Source organism: Dryobates pubescens, chromosome 13 (assembly GCF_014839835.1).
Source record: "Dryobates pubescens isolate bDryPub1 chromosome 13, bDryPub1.pri, whole genome shotgun sequence".
Taxonomy (NCBI): Eukaryota; Metazoa; Chordata; class Aves; order Piciformes; family Picidae; genus Dryobates; species Dryobates pubescens.
In genome coordinates this window covers 20,123,963-20,140,335 of record NC_071624.1, presented here as the reverse complement: position 1 = coordinate 20,140,335, position 16,373 = coordinate 20,123,963, and the positions used below count along the sequence as shown (strand labels likewise).

General features: G+C 53.4%; 1 protein-coding gene across 1 annotated transcript in view; it reads right to left on the bottom strand.

Annotated features, from left to right (window-relative positions):
- ATP2A3 (ATPase sarcoplasmic/endoplasmic reticulum Ca2+ transporting 3) overlaps positions 1 to 16,373 on the bottom strand; it is a 56,189-nt gene that overhangs the window by 28,770 nt on the left and 11,046 nt on the right. Inside the window, exons 2-4 of the mRNA XM_009896617.2 lie at positions 1,972 to 1,989; positions 1,468 to 1,550; positions 432 to 536 (exon numbers count right to left, since the gene is read on the bottom strand). Coding sequence (XP_009894919.2) covers positions 432 to 536; positions 1,468 to 1,550; positions 1,972 to 1,989 — 206 coding nt within the window. The remainder of the gene's footprint in view (positions 1 to 431; positions 537 to 1,467; positions 1,551 to 1,971; positions 1,990 to 16,373) is intronic.

Sequence of the window (16,373 nt, the reverse complement as noted above, 5' to 3'; positions counted from 1 at the left end):
TCTCAGATCAAACTGTAGGTAAATAAGTGGCCTTCAAATGAAGAGACCCAAGAAGAGGAGCAATGCTGGCTGAGATGTTTGCTCCTCCCCCAGTGAGCTGGAGAGCAGCAGCCACCTTGGCTTTCTGGTGGACAAGGCAAAATGCTTCCCTTGGAAAACCCATTTGGCCATGGACAGGAGACAAGCTGCCTTTGCCTGGATGGAAAGTAAGTGCAAGGCCCTCAGCTCCAAACTGCAAAAGCTGCCAAAGAAAGCCTGAAGGAACGAGCCAAGAGGCATCTGCCCAGGGGCATGAGTCAGCACGGCCAACATGAGACCTGAGCCTCTGAGAAAGGAGTTTTCAACAGCAAGCAGCAACCAGACCTTCAAATGAAGCCTCAGCCACGTGGAGCAGAGCCCTGTGGGGCAGGTGGGAAAGGGCAGCACTGTACCTGCCACACGCCCACCACGGCGTTGGCGATGAGGATGAGGATGATGACGATGGGCTCCACGAATGCCGTCACGGTCTCCTCTCCTTCTTCAAACCAGGCCAGGATCTGGCAGGCAAGAGACAAGAACCACAGTGTGGCTGAGAGAACAAGTGCTAACATTTTAAGGAGGATGGAAACAAGAAGCCATGAGGTGGTGTTTGCCGGAGAGAAGACAACCCAGTGGGGCTTGGACCAGGGCTGGGTTAAAGCACAGCCCTGCCATGCAGTGCCAGTGCTTAGCGCAGCTGCCTCCACTCTGCTGGTCACAGAACCATTAAGGTTGGAGCAGAACTCTCACCCAGTCCAACCATCAACCCAACAGCACCATGCCCACTAAACCACATCTTGAAGTGCCATGGCCACTGGGCAGCCTGTTCCACTCCCTGACCACGCTTGCAGCAAAGACATTTTCCCTAGTCTCCAACCTAGCCCTCCCCTGGCACAATTCCAGGGCCAGTTCCTCCTGTCCTGTCACTTGTTGCTTGGGACAAGAGACCAACTTTCACCTGTCTTCAATCTTTCTACAACTCCCTTTCAAGGAGTTCTAGACAGTGAGAAGGTCTCCCCTCAGCCTCCTCTTCTCCAGGCTGAACACCCCCAGCTCCCTCAGCTGCTCCTCCCCAGCCCTGTTCTCCAGACCCTTCCCCAGCTTTGTTGCCTTTTTGACCTGCCCCAGCCCCTCAATGTCCTTGGAGTGAGGGCCCAGAACTGAACCCAGTGCTCCAGGTGTGGCCTCCCCATTGCTGATTCCAGGGGGACTGTGCCCTGCTCCTGCTGGCCACAGTTGCTGTGGATGGATCAGTGCTCCTGATCAACCACATGCTCTCCTCTTTGAAGCAGACATGATGCTGTTGTCACTACAGCTCACAATACCACTGCCTGCTGCTACATCTCCATCATCCATCGTGCACCTTCCTCTGGCTCCTTTGCTATCTGGATGCCACCTAGGTCCATAGGTGCCCTGAAGGGTGCCCACCCCCAAGCCAGCGGTACTTACGAATGACAGAAAGGCTGCTATCAACAGGATGCGGACCAGCAGATCTTCAAACTGCTCCAGCACCAACTCCCAGAGGGACTTTCCTAGTGGGAAAGGGTCAAGCACAGTCAGTACTCAAACAGCCCCAGAGGACAGGACATCTAGACCACTGAGGTCACCAAGACCCTGTCCCTTGCTTGCAGCAGAGCCACTCCGGTGCCCATGGGCCACAGGCACTTGTGAGAACACCCATCCCACTGGGGGGTTCTTCTCTCTCAAACACCTTTATTTCTGGATTTGGCCCAGTTTTCTGGGGCTGTTTTTAGGCACAGACACCCAATCCTCTCTCCTCCTTGCAGCTGGCAGCTCTGCCATGGCAGGACAGCTGCCAGCCCAGCTTTCTCTGGGATACAAAGAAAGACTCAGAGAACCCCAAGACTCCCCCCTCTTCATCCCCAGCACCCTCTGCACAGACTCTGGGCTCATACCCATCAAACCCACCCACACCTCCAGCCCAGGACTCACCTTCTTCTGCAGGGAGCTCTGGGGGTTTCCATCACCAGCCCGGCGAGCGGAACCAAAAGAAGATGGATTAGTGATTTGGGCCCAGACTAGCAGTCCCTTCCCTGCTGCCTCAGCAGCCCATCCACCACCCCAAAGCACAGCTTCTTCTGCCCACGTCCCCACATGAGGACAGCTTGGCCTCAAGGGTCTTGGTCTGACACCAAGCAAGCAGCACTGGGTGCTCTCCACACACTGGAAGCAGCTCCAGCAGCATTTATTCCACACTCAGCCTGCCTACCAAACACTCCTCAGGAGCTGCCCTCTCTAACTCTGGGACACTGGAGTCCTGTAAAACATCTTGCCAGGATCCCAGGATGGACCTGCTGGGGACTGTAACCTGCAGAGCATGTTTCCTGTTCACATGCTGCACTTCTGTCTGCAGTTCTCTAGTAAAGGTCCAAAGCTGACGCTCAGCTGGTCCAAGCCATCCTTCTGAATCTGCCTTCCTGGATGCAGAGCCTCCATCCACACTGCTTGCAGCCAAACCTGTGTCCAGTCACCTGCACAACCTGAGAAAGCCCCAGGGGCTCCTGAACCCCAGCCAGGTCTCCCACATCACCAGGGGATGACCTTCTCACACACAAGAAGGGTTTCTCAACACTGAGCAATGCCCAAACCCTGGCACCCACCAAGGGTGCCAAGGATCCCGCTTCCCTACCTGAGCAGTGATGGATCTGCTGGTCCTGCTGTGGGCAAGGTTTGGCTGAAGACAGCAAGGTTCTGCAGCAAGGGAGGACTCAGGAGGGATCCCCCTGGTTTTAGCTGCTAATGGGTGCTGCGCTCCCTTTGCACCCCCTGCTCCCACAGCTGGGGTGAATCCACCCACAGAGCAGTTGGGCCAAAGCCTCAACCAGCTGCCCAGGGTGAGAAAATAAGGACACTGCAGCTGTTCCTGGGAAAAGGAGCTCCAGGATTCACCAGGCACAGCAGAGCTTCATGGAGATGGAGAAACCCCAGCCAAATCCATGCATGAACCAACCCTCCAGAGGGCTGTGCTGGGGGCTCAAAGGCATGGCACAAGGGACAGCACCAAGCTGACATGGCACCAGAGCAAGCTACCCATGACCTCCATCCTGTGGTGCTCTGGGCTGAGAAGAAACCAGACAGAAAACCCCAACACCAAACCTGCCAAAGGGCAACACTTCATGCAGAAACCTCCCAAAGAGCTGTCCCAAAGCCTCTGCAGTCTTCCACCTACTTCTGCACCCCATGGGGTGATAATAAAACAAGATGTTCCTCCACCTCCTGGTGTCTCTGGAAGGGAATAAAGGACTGGTTCATGAGGAATCATGGAGGAAGCTCTAAAGAAGCCACAGTGAACATTCAATAGGCAGGGCCACAAAGATGATCAAGGGCCTGGAGCAGCTCTCCTACAAGGACAGGCTGGGAGAGCTGGGGCTGCTCAGCCTACAGAAGAGAAGGCTCCAGAGAGACTTCAGAGCAGCTTTCCAGTACCTGAAGGGGCTCCAGGAGAGCTGGGGAGGGACTTAGGACAAGGGCTGGGAGTGACAGGATGAGGAACTTTGAGCTGGGAGAGGGGAGACTGAGACTGGAGATGAGGAAGAGATTCTTGGCAGTGAGGGTGGGGAGACACATGGGAGGTGTCCCTGCCCATGGCAGGGGGTTGGAACTGCATGGTCTTTAAGATGCCTTCCAGCCCAACCCATTCCATGAATCTATGAATCAATGAGAATGGTCAAGAGGAATCAGTCCAAAGCAGACACTTCAATGCCCCAAGGCTGGACCAAACATGGGGTTGTCAATGATCACCCCCAGCACAGAGCCCTGAGTGGCAGCAGGAAGTGAAGCTCTCTGAGCTGTTTTCCAGCATCTATTTTCATTTGGAGACATGAACAAAACTCAACACAGCCTCCACTGAGCCAGCCCTGGAAACAAGGAGGTGCTTACACTGCAGACTGCACCAGCTCCTCAGAGCTCACACAAGTGGTTGCACCCCATGCCCCTCCTAGGTAAGGCCACTCTGATCCCCTGCCATCATGAGGACAGGACCATTACAGAGAGTCTAAAATTATCCTTATAGCAAAACCAATCAACCAACCAAACCCCAATCCTGGAGCAGCTTCAGCATCTCCAAGCACTCTGCAGAGCCTGTCAGATGGAAAGTGGCTCTTCTCCCTTCTGCAGCCAGATCCTCTCCACTCCCAGCTTCCTCTCCCTAGCCCAGAGAGCCACCAAAACTAAAACTCAAAGAGATCTTGCTGCTGCTATTTCCATCCAGACTCTGTTTCAAGGGTGCAAGCTGTGAGGTGAGAGGGCTGGGGGCAGGCCATGGCCCAACAGGATGTGGTCTTGACTCTGACTCAGCCCAGGGGTGACCTTCTGCCCAGAGCAGCCACCATGCTCCTCTTAGTGCTTGTCCAAGGTGGAGTTTGCACAAGGAGCAGCAGTGCTGATATCTACAGAGCACTTTGCAGGAGCTCTTGACTAAAGAATGAAAACCAGGGTTCCATCAGCTCTGGAAGAAATGTGCACAGGGCAGCCAGCCCACTGCTGTGGCACTGGCAGTGCCACCAGACCTCAAACATCAGCAACACTGCTTCAGCCACCTCCAAACAACCCCAAATTTCAGTCTAGAGACAGCCAGGTATCTCCTCTGCCATCAGGGAGTCCTTCCACCAGCTCAGTGCCCATTTGGCACCAAATACCCAGAGGAAAAGGGCAGAAAGTCACAAAAAAAAGTCAGATTTTGGGGGCTGCAAGGATCAAAATCCACCAGGAACCAGGAATGTTTGGGGCTGAAGCCTCACTTCCAAAGCCTCACTAGAATTAGGAGGGGATTCTACTCGCCCAAACCCAAGTTTTACATGAGTCAGCCCCGTGGCACTGGGCAGGGCAGCAGAGCTGGTGCCAACCAGGAATCCTACCACAGGCAGGGAAGCAGCAAAATCCCTGACCTGCAGTTCCCATGGGACAGCAGTGAGTGCAGGCAGGCTGGAATGGCAGCTCCCAGCTGGCACCTGCACAGCTTCTTGCTTTGCCTGGTGGCTCTGAGGGCAGCACAGAGATCCTGCTCTGTGCCCACACTCCCAGTACAGCCAGAGGACAAATGCAGGAACGTCAGCAAGGGCAGAGAGTGATGATGGCTCCTCAGAGTGTCCTGAAACAGGGTCACCACTCACAGCAGAAATGTTCAGCTTCCCAAGAAAGCAGCCCCAGAGGGGATCTGAGCAATGCTCAGGAGGAGCATTGGAAGGGATTGGAAGAGGAAGGGACCAGACTCTGCTCAGTGGTGCCCAGGGACAGCACAAGGGGCAATGGGCAGACTGGAAGCCAGGAGGTTGGATGTGAAGAGGAGGAGAAAGTTGTTTGTTGTAAGGGTGCCAGAGGCCTGGAGGAGGCTGCCCAGAGAGGTTGTGGAGTCTACACTGGAGAGCTTCCAAACCCCCCTGGGCATTGTGATTCTGGGCAAGCTGCTGTGGGTGCCCTGCTTTAGTAGGGAGGGGAGGTCTCTTCCAAACCCACCACACTGGGATTCTGGGATCTGTAGCTTCTGTGGTCCTGCTCTTCTGCAACACAGCTTTGGAGAGCAGAGCCAAGAAAGCAGAGATACCACAACAGGGCAGTGGGTGTCTGGATGTCACAGGACCATTCCCACCAGCAGAGCATGGTCCCCTCCAGGATATCAAGTGGAGAGGTGCCTGGCAGCCTCAGAGCTCTGCCTTACAGCAGCCCAGACCACAGCCAGCCCCTGGGACTGCTGAGGATTTACAACTTGCTCCGAGCTCCACACATCAAGACTCCATTCCTTCCTGTCACACAGTGACCATGGCACGAGGTGGCCTTCAAGCTCTGATAAGAGATGCTCTAAGGGCTTGCAAGAAGCATGGCCACTCTGGCATTGGGCTCTTTCAGCTGCAGGTTAATCTCCAGCTCCTGCCAACTCCACGTGGGCTGGCAGCCCAGGGGCTGGTGCCTGCAGCATTGCAGGGCACAGCCACCAGGTAAATAAACAGAGTGCCACCCACCAGTGAGGCAGCAGGGGTGGGAGCTGCTGCTGCCCCGGTGGCAGCCTCCGCGTCCCTGGGGACACCCTGCCCCGTGCTCCCCATGCCAAGGCAAACAAATAACAAGGGGACAGGGTGGCACTGGGGTGGCTGTCAGGAAATGCTGGAGTACAGGATCAAACCCCTGCAGCAGCACAGCCCCACAGCAGCTGGTGTTTGACCATCGTGCCCTCGGGTGCTGCATCCCCCTCTGCTTTTGGGGAAGCTGAGGCACAGGAGGACACTGTCTGAGGCCAGCACTTGACAAAGCAAACCCTGAGGCAAGCATCTTGTGGTCAGGGATTGGCACAGGCTGCCCAGGGAGGTGGTGGAGTCCCCATCCCTGGGGGCGTTCAAGAAACCTGTGGCACTCTGGAACATGGTTTAGTGGCCATGGTGGTGTCGGGCTGAAGGTTGGACTGGCTGAGGCCTTTTTTCCAGCTGAAACAATTCTTTGAGTCTGTGATCTCCCAGGCTGAACACTGAAACAGTATTTTCTCCATCATTTGAGGAGCTACCCAAGGACAAAATCAGATTCCCCTTATGGGAAATACTTCACCACCAAACGACACAGGAAAGGTGACAGCAAGGTGCCCACTTTGAGCTGTATTTCACACACAGATTGCATTGGATTGGAAAGGACACTCAAAGGCCATCTTGTCCAACCCTGCTGCAGCCAGCAGGGACACCTCCAACTAGAGCAGGTTGCTCAGGGACACATCAAGTTTGACCTTGAATGTCTGCAGGGATGTGGCCTCAACCACCTCCCCGGGCAGCCTGTTCCAGTGTCTCACCCCCCTCACTGTGCACAGCTTCCTCCTGGTGTCCAACCCAACTCTGCCCTGTTCTGGTTTCACACCATTGCCTCTCCTCCCAAGGCCTCAGGAACAGCCCCTGCTCAGCCTTCCTCTAGGTGTCCTTCAGCTATTTAAACACCACTATGAGGTCTCCCTGGAGTCTGTGCTCACAGCAGAGGTGCTGCATCCCTCTGATCATCCTCATGGCCTCCTCTGGGCCTGCTTTTCTACACTGTAAACTCATTTCATTCTGTTCTTCCTGCCTTTAATTTCTTTTTCCATACACAGGGAAGGGGAAGTGGACAGGCAAAACATGGGACGCATCTTATTCCCAGACCTGGCCAACAGGCAGGAAAAAGGCCCCAAGAAAGGAGCACAAAGAGTGAGAAAAACCTAAAATATGCTGAGCTGGGGGAGCAGCCCCCAGCCCGTGACACAGAGCAGGGCTGCTCTGGGATCCTTCCACCGTCCCACGAGACACCAGGCAGGATAAACTGTTATTGTAACTGGCTGCCTTTCCCAGGGCAGGCCGTGCTGGAAGGATCCCACCCCAGAAGGACATCTGCTCTGCCTCAGCCCTGGTGACAGCTGGCACCATGGCACCTCCTGGTGCGGTGCAGAACCACTGCACAACGGGGAAGGGCTCCGCCAGGCTGGCCAAACCCAGCCTCAGCACAGCACCTGCCTGCTGTGAACCCACCTGGGATTGAAGACAAGAGGATCCTCAGCACCTAACATAGCTTTGAGCTCACAGCCACCTCCAGCCTGGCTGCAAACACCTCCAGGCATGAGGCTTCCACCACCTCCCTGGGCAGCCTGTGCCAGGCTCTCACCACCCTCCTGGGGAACAACTTCTTCCTAACATCCAATCTGAATCTCCCCACTTCTAGTTTTGCTCCATTCCTCCCAGTCCTGTCCCTCCCTGACACCCTCAAAAGTCCCTCCCCAGATTTCTTGTAGCCCCCTGCAGATACTGGAAGGCCACAAGAAAGTCTCCTCGGAGCCTCAGACAGGGATGTCACAGCCCTGCTGGTTCTGTGCTGCAGCTGCAGCCACCCTGGTGCCATTCTGTGTGTGGAGCCTTCTCCTCTCCAGGCTGCCCAAGCCCAACTCTCTCAGCCTGGCCTCACAGCAGAGGGCTTCAGCACCCTCAGCACTGCTGTGGCCTCCTCTGACCCCTCTCCTCTGGCCCCTGTCTGTGCTGTGCTGAGGGCTCCAGAGCTGCCCCAGCACTGCAGGGAGGTCTCAGCAGAGCACAGCAGAGGGGCAGAATCCCCTCCCTACCCCTGCTGCCCACACTGCTGGGGATCACACAATTGTGTTGTGTGAAGTAAATAAGGAAAACCCTGCCCAGCCTACTTCCTTTACTTCTAGAAATGTCTCATCCCCAAGATGTTGGCTAGCATGAGCCTCTCTCTACTGTGGTGCAGGGGTCCCAGCACAAGACCACCAACCAGAGGATCTTTAAGGGTGGAAAGGGTCTCTCTAAGATCATGGAGTCCAACCATCAACCTAAGACCACCATGATCCTTAAACCACATCCCCAAGTGCTATGTCTACACCTTTTTGAACAGCTCCAGGGATGGGCACTCCACCACCTCCCTGGGCAGCCTGGTCTAAGGGAAACAAATTTTTGCAGCAAACAAATTTTTCCTAATATCCAACACAAACCTCCCCTGGTGAAACTTGAGTTCATTTCCTCATCCTGTCACTTGTTACTTGGGAGACCAGCTCCCACCTGGCTCCAACCTCCTTTAAAAGAGTTAAAATCATAGAATCATTAGGGTAGGAGAAGTCCTCTAGGATCCGCTCCAACCATCAACCCAACACAACCATGACCACTACACCATGTCCCAAAGTGAGTGAGAAGGTCTCCTCTCAGCCTCCTCTTTTCCAGGCTGAATACCCCCCTCAGCTGCTCCCTCCCCAGCCCTGTTCTCCAGACCCTTCCCCAGCTTCATTGTCCTGAAGGCCAGCTGGCTCTGGGCATCCTCCTCCATGGATGGCGAACAGCAAATGATTTCCCTGCCAACAACCCACCCCCTTCTTTAACACCATGAAAGCAGAGAAGCCTTTCACAGAGTATCTTAGCTTGGAAGAGACCTTCAAGCTCATCAAGCTCATCCAGGCCAGCCTTTGATTGAACCCTGCAAGCTCAACACCTCTGCTACAAGGCCAGGCTGAGGGAGCTGGGGGTGTTCAGCCTAAAGGGAAGGCTCCGGGGAGACCTCAGAGCAGCCTTGCAGTACCTGCAAGGGCTACAGGAAGGCTGCAGAGAGACTGTTTGCAAAGGCCTGCAGGGGCAGGACCAGGGACAATGGCTTCACACTAGAGAAGGACAGATTTAGATTGGATATCAGGAAGAAGTTCTTCACTGTGAGGGTGGTAGAACACTGCAAGAGGTCCCAGGCTGGGCTGGGGAGCGGCAGGCTGCGGCGGCAGCCCGGCAGGGGCAGCTAACAGCAGTGGTTTATTCCCTCCTGCTCCAACGCAGTGGAAAGAATTTCCAGCAACAACTCCTGGCTGGAAAAGCTAAAAATCTGAATTTAAATAGTAACAGGTTTGAGGGGGGTGGGTGAGGGGTGGAAGGAGAAATAAATAAAACCACTTAGAGGAGCTGGAATAAACTAAAGCTTCAGCTGGGGAGGTGCTGCTGAGGCTTGGGGCTGTGCTGGGGGCCGCTGGAGCTTCTCTTTTGCTCTGCTTTGGGCAGAACCTTTCCATAACCAAAGGGAAAGGCAAGGGAGCGACTCTGAAGCTCCTGAACCACTCTAGAGAGATCTTTGGGTATTTTGTTTTCTGGATATGAGTATCTATATTTTATAGATATGAATATGTTCTATATCTATTTGATGAATATATATTTGACACCCTTGTAATCTATACATGCCTATAAAACCAGGAAAATGTGTTTATATAGAAACAAATATGTAGAGGATCCATCTACACACATTTTGATCTATAAATATACTACCTTCTGTATATAGTTATTTATATAGAAAGAGATATAGAGGAAATATATTTCTATATTTTATATCTAAATCTATCACCTTCTTTTTATCTACTTTTTTTCCATAGGCATTTCCCTCTATCCTCTTCGGGAGCCCTAAAAATACCATTTTAGTCTCTCATTTATTGCCCTAAAATGACTTTCTTGCACCTTATTTGTCCCAGCGGTCAGCGGTCAGTCAAATAAAACAGGGCTTCAGCTGGGGTGTTGTTGCTTAGGTTTGGGGTTGTGTTGGTTTTGTAGCTTCTTCTTAGCTCTGGTTTGGGCAGAACCTTTCAGAGGGAAAGGCAGGGCAGTGCCCCTGAGCCTCCTGCCAAAATCCCACTATGCATATTTTATATATATAAAATATATCAGTCATTTCTTTTCTATACACACACACTGCCATTTGTCTGTATTGCTCTTTAGAGTTTTGTATGTACATCTTGTTTGTACAGATTTCTATACATTATATTTTGAATATAATTTCTGGATGCAGACATTCCACTGCATCCTCCCTCTTGCACCCTAAAAAGCTCATTCTATTTCTTCCTTCGCTGCCCTGGAATGACTTCTTCCCCCTCATTTCCCATTGGTACCCCAGTGGTTGGTGTTGGCTGGGGTTTGACCACCAGTATCTCTGCTCTGCTACAGCCTCCTGCCCTCAGCCACTCACCTCCTGGCTGTCACCAGAGAATCACAGAATGGGTTGGCTTGGAATGGAAATTAAAGCTCATCCAGTTCCACCCCTGCCATGTGCAGGGACACCTCCCACCGGCCCAGGGTGCTCAAAGTAGCCCATGACGGGAGCGAGATGCCACCTTCAGCCCAAACCCAGACCTCAGCTCAGTGGCAGGGAAGCAGCAGGCAGACTAGGGGAAAAAAATGCTTGAGTGGTTTTGCAACCCTTCCAGGCAGGACAGCCCAGGGCAGCACACCACACAGCCCCACAAACCAGCCCCCCACAGCCCCACAAACCAGCCCCCCACAGCCCCACAAACCAGCCCCTCACAGCCCCACAAACCAGCCCCCCACAGCCCCACAAACCAGCCCCCCACAGCCCCACAAACCAGCCCCCCACAGCCCCACAAACCAGCCCCCCACAGCCCCACAAACCAGCCCCCCACAGCCAGTCCATTGCAAACTGAACATTTTCCTGGCAGCTCCAAGGAATGGTTTGGGAAAGAAGCATAGAGAGCTATGGAGGTGGTGGTGCCAGGAGCCCCCGGAGATGCCCATGCTGCTGGGTGAGCAAAACGTGCTACATGCACAGCCCAGGGGAAGAATGTCAGCCCCAAAAACTGGTCAGCTGAATTCTGCAAGGCCTGAGGAGGAGCAAGGTGGGGCTGCCTTTGGACTGTTTTTCCTAAAGAATGGAAATCAATGGATATTGAGGTTGAAAAGGGGACTGGGATGCACTTGCTCCTGGAGGAGGAACGCTGCTCAGCAGGCAGCAAAGGGCTGCTGTGAGGAACAGCATCCCCCAAAACTGTCTTCCTGAGGAGCTCCTGAGTGTTCAAACTGAGCCAAGCATTTTCGAAGCAGTTGTGAGCAACCACTGAAAAATAATAACATCAAAATCCATGAGAAATTATAAAAATCAATGTGACTGAAGTACTCCAGGAGCCAAGTGCTGTGGAACATGTGGCTGGCTCCTGGATCACAAAGAATCCCAGCATGCTAGGGGCTGGAAGGGACCTCTGGAGCTCATCCAGCCCAACCCCTGCTCCGGCAGGGCACCCACAGCACAATGCCCAGCAGCACAATGCCCAGGGGGGGTTGGAAGCTCTCCACACCAGGACACTCCACAACCTCTCTGGGCAGCCTGCTCCAGGCCTCCAGCACCCTCACAACAAACAACTTTCTCCTCCTCTTCACATCCAACCTCCTGGGCTCCACTCTGTGCCCCTTGCTGCCCCTTGTGCTGTCCCTGGGCACCACTCAGCAGAGTCTGGCCCCAGCCTTTTGCCCCCCACAGCTCCTTTAGCTCTTGCTGAACATTGCTCAGCTCCCCTCTGGGGCTGCTCTTCTGCAGGCTCTCAGCCCCAGGGCTCTCAGCCTTTGCTGCTCCCAGAGCTGCTCCAGGCCCCTCAGCACCCAGCAGAAGCTGAGCAGCTAGCATCTACTGGCACCATGGCTACTCAGAGGGCATTGCTCCCACTGCCCTTTGGGGTCAGGGACCAGCAGGGCCAGGGGTTCTCAGCAGTGGCACACCTGGTACCCACTGCCCAGCAGAAGACAGGCAGTGCAGAGGGTTCCTTCCCAGTGCTGGCACACCAGAATTTCCCCACTGGACAGTGCCCATGTTCAACACCAATCCCTCACAGCCCTAAGCTGCCTTTGGTGGGAGGGGAAGCACTTTGCCATCCCACCCAGCACCCCAGCCAGCACTAAAGGACATCACCCAGCCTTCCGTTGCCCCGCTCCAGGGCACCCTCTGCAACACTCACAGAATCAGAGAACCTTTTTGGTTAGAAAAGCCCTTTCAAGATCCTCAAAGCCAACTATCATTAACTCTGCCAAGCCTGCTCATGGCTCAGCAGACCATTTCCTTTGCTGCTTGTTTTATCCAACATCTTGCACATAGGTAGGTTTTGGATTGAATTGCAACTGGTGTGGACTCCTGGGATGCCCAAGAGCCAACTCACCGGGGTAAGAAAAAGCCCCTCCAAAGCAAGGCCAAACCCAGCAACAGCAACGAAAAAAGAACAAAAAAGTAAGTAAAATGACAGGATCTGTAAATCCAAACAGCAATACAAAGCCTGTGGCAGCTTTCCAGTGCTTAAAGGGGATAAGCAGAAAGCTGGAGACAGGCTTTGGAGCAGGGCCTGTTGTGGCAGGGCAAGGGGGTATGATTTGAAATCATTGAACTCAAAGATGGGAGATCCAGACTGGAGAGAAGGGAAAAATGTTTGACTCTCAGGGTTGGGAGAGCCTGTCCCAGGGTGCCCAGAGAGGTGGGAGCTCCCCCATGGCTGGCACCAGTGCAGGTCAGGTTGTTTGGGGCTGCGAGCAACCTGCTCTGGTTGGGGATGTCCTTGCTGGCTGCAGAAGAGTAGGATTGGATGAGCTTCCAAGGTACCTTCCAGCCCAAACCAGTCTGGGATTCTATGACTTTCTGCCCTTTCCCACCAAAGGTGAGGAGCCTGCTCATTGCCACCCCTCCAGAAGCAGATGTTTTAACAGATGTTTGAACTGATCCTGGTGCCACCTGTAGCCCAGCCCTAGCCTATGAGTTATGGATCAGGAAAACCTGAAATTTGCACTCTGGGCTGGGAGGAGACTGCCCCAAGCTCAGGGCTGCAGGCAGCCAGCTCTCTCCTAATAGCACAGACAACTGGAGGGGCTTGGGGACTTTGACACTTCTCTTTGTTTTCTGGAGGAAGTGCTTCTGCCCCATCAAGCCTTTGTGAAATGCAAAAGTCTGAACAGGGCATCTCAACTCATCTCCCATCTGCTGGCAAATGAAACCAGGGTGGCAATGAGGTGATGCATTCTCAACCCCAACCCACACAGACACTAACAAGCTGCTCTTCAATTAACTCAAACTGAGATGATGATGATAAATTAACTCCTTGCCCCAGCTGACCTGGCTCCCTTCACCTCACACACACCCCCCAGCACTCACTTTTCCTGCTCTGTTCTCAGAGCATGGTCTATTTTCAGCAGTACACTTGGATGGGTTTTCATGGAAAATGAAGTCTGAGCTTGCCTTAGTTTAGATTATATCAGAAGAAAAAAATTCTGGTAGCAAAGCTCTGTTCTTCTGGATGGGAAAGGCAGGGAGGAGATGGACAATGCAAACCCTGCACAGATGAACTCTCTGGGGATCACACATCACTCTAGCTGAAGCAGTTGCTTTCCTGGAGTGAGATACTTGGAGATCCCTGCAAACATGAGTCCCATCTAGGCTTTTTCCATGATCTCCTTCCAACTATGCAGAGTATCTGTGTGCATGTCTGTAAGGGGAATGGTGATATAAAGAACCCCAGAATCATAGAATCATTGGGTTGGGAAAGCCCTCGGAGATGATCCAGACCAACCCTCAACCCAACACCACCATGGCCATCAAACCATGGCACCAGGTGCCATGGCCACAGGTTTTTTGAAGGCCTCCAGGGTTGGAGATTCCACCACCTCCCTGGGCAGCCTGGGCCAACCCCTGACCACTCTTGCAGCAAAGACATTGTTCTAAATGTCCAACCTAAACCTCCCCATATGCAACTTGAGGCATATACATAGATGCCTACTTCCATTTGTGTATGAGGATAAAATCTTTATGTGTACAGAGATGACTACACATCTGGGTGTCAAAAAGGGGAATCATGATAATAATGATAATAGAAATAATAAAACAAGTATTAGTATTATTTGGATCACAAGGCCTCTGAGCAGCAGCTGAGGGACCTGAGATTGTTTAGCTTGGAGTAGAGGAGGCTGAGGAGAGACCTCTTTGCTCTCTACAGTTCCCTGAGAGGAGGCTGGAGGCAGGTAGGGGTTGGGCTCTTCTCTCAAGGAACAAGTGGTAGGATGAGAGGGAACAGCCTCAGGTTGCCCAGGGGAGGTTTAGGTTGGACATGTGGAACAATTTCTTACCCAAAAGGGTTGGCAAGACCTGGCCCAGGCTGCCCAGGGCAGTGGTGGCGTCCCCATCCCTGGAGGGGTTTCAAAGCCATGAAGGGCCATAGTTTGGTGGAGACCTGGCAGTGCTGGGGTAAGGGGTGGACTTGATCTTCAAGATCTCTTCTAACCAAAATGATTTTATGATTCTATGAATTTGACTTCTATAGATCAAAGAGGAGCCTCATATCAAGAGCATCTCCATCTGTCCCTGGGTCATCACAGGACCCTCCTTGGGGAGGAGCAGATCAGAACATTACTGCTTGTCTGACAAGGCTTCCATTTACCTGCCAGCACCAGGCAGTCCCTTGACCCCACAGCCTGCAAGAGCCTAGGAAACCTGCACAGTGCCAAAGGACGTGGTGCCCTGAGTAGAACCCTCTGTGCTGGCCAGAGGCACAGCTCCATCACCCTTCCCACACTGCTGAGCTGGCTGCTTTGGGGTTTGTTTTTCCACCCACTCCCCATATTTTCCTTATTTTAGACCTTGTGTTGACTTGGAGGCTGCAACATGGAAAAAGAAGAGTGCAGAGAGGCAGGTGGAGGGAGGGCTACCCCGACCTCGGCTGCCCGGCTGCGGGGGCTGAGTGCTGCCGGCTCGGCAAATTCCAATTGGGCTGATGTTTTACTGGGCAAATCCCAAGGGATTCAGCCATCTCCAGCTGCTGAGGCAGCTGGACTCACTGCTCTGCTGAGTTCTTCCTCCTCCAGGATCCCTGTGCTTGTGCTCACCACGGTGAAGGAAACAGAAAAGAGAATCTCCCCCACCCACGCACCCCTCCCCAAACCATCTGATTGTTATCAGCAGCAAACAGGAGAAAAACTGTTTCAGGCCAGAAGAGCCAAAAACCAAACATCCCCCATATGACAAAGCAAATACATAACACACACAGCCCTGGCTTCTCCTCAGAGGATTGGCTCTGCAAGGATTTTCTCCAGTAAAATGATAGGAAAAAAGAAGCATTTTAGTCATCCATCCCCCGGGGAAGACACAGACTGACCACGGGGACTGATCCAGCACAGGAGACAGCTTCCCACCTGGCTCACAGCCACAGAATGGAAGGGACCTCTGGAGACCATCAAGACCAACCCCTCTGCTAAAACAGGGTCACCTGGAAAAGGTCACACAGGAACACCTCCAGGTGGGTTTTGATTGTCTCCAGAGATGGAGACTCCACCACCTCTCTGGGCAGCCAGCTCCAAGGCTCCAGCACCCTTGAATTACAGAAGCTTCTCCTCATGTTTAGCTGGAACTTCTCATGCTCAGGTTTGTGCCCACTGCCCCTTGTCCTGTCCCTGGGCACCACTGAACAAAGCCTGGCCCCATCCTCCTGGCACCCACCCTGGAAGGATTGAGCAGCATTGATGAGATCCCCCTCAGGCTGCTCTTTTCCAGACTCAACCCTCTCAGTCTCTCCCCATCAGAGCTCTTCCAGCCCCTTCGGCATCCTGATAGCCCTGAGCTGGACCCTCTCCAGCAAGTCCCTGTCCTTCTTGAACTGGGGAGCCCCGAACTGGACTCAGTGTTCCAGGTGTGGCCTCACCAGAGCAGGGCAGAGGGAAGGAGAGCCCCTCTTGACCTGCTGGCCACACTCTTCTTCCTGTACCCCAGGCGGCCATCAGCCTTCTGAAAATGCAGAAAACCTGAGTAATCTTTCCTTGACCTGAGAAAGGCTTTGGGTGCTCCATGAAGTGCTTCCTTACACCTCCTCCCATCCACCAGCACCCAGCTCCACGGGTGGCCTTTAGCCCACAGCACCCAAAAATACACACTAAGACAAGAGCAAAACATCTGCAGCTCCTGTTTGCTGCTAGGCTGAGCAGGGGGAGACAGGGCTGCAAACATCTTTCTCCATACGTTTCAGACCAGGGCTACAACTCACCCTGAAAAGATTTCAGGTCTGCTGAGGAAGGAGATGTCAGCAGGAGCTGCCCTGTGACAGCCCAGGGATT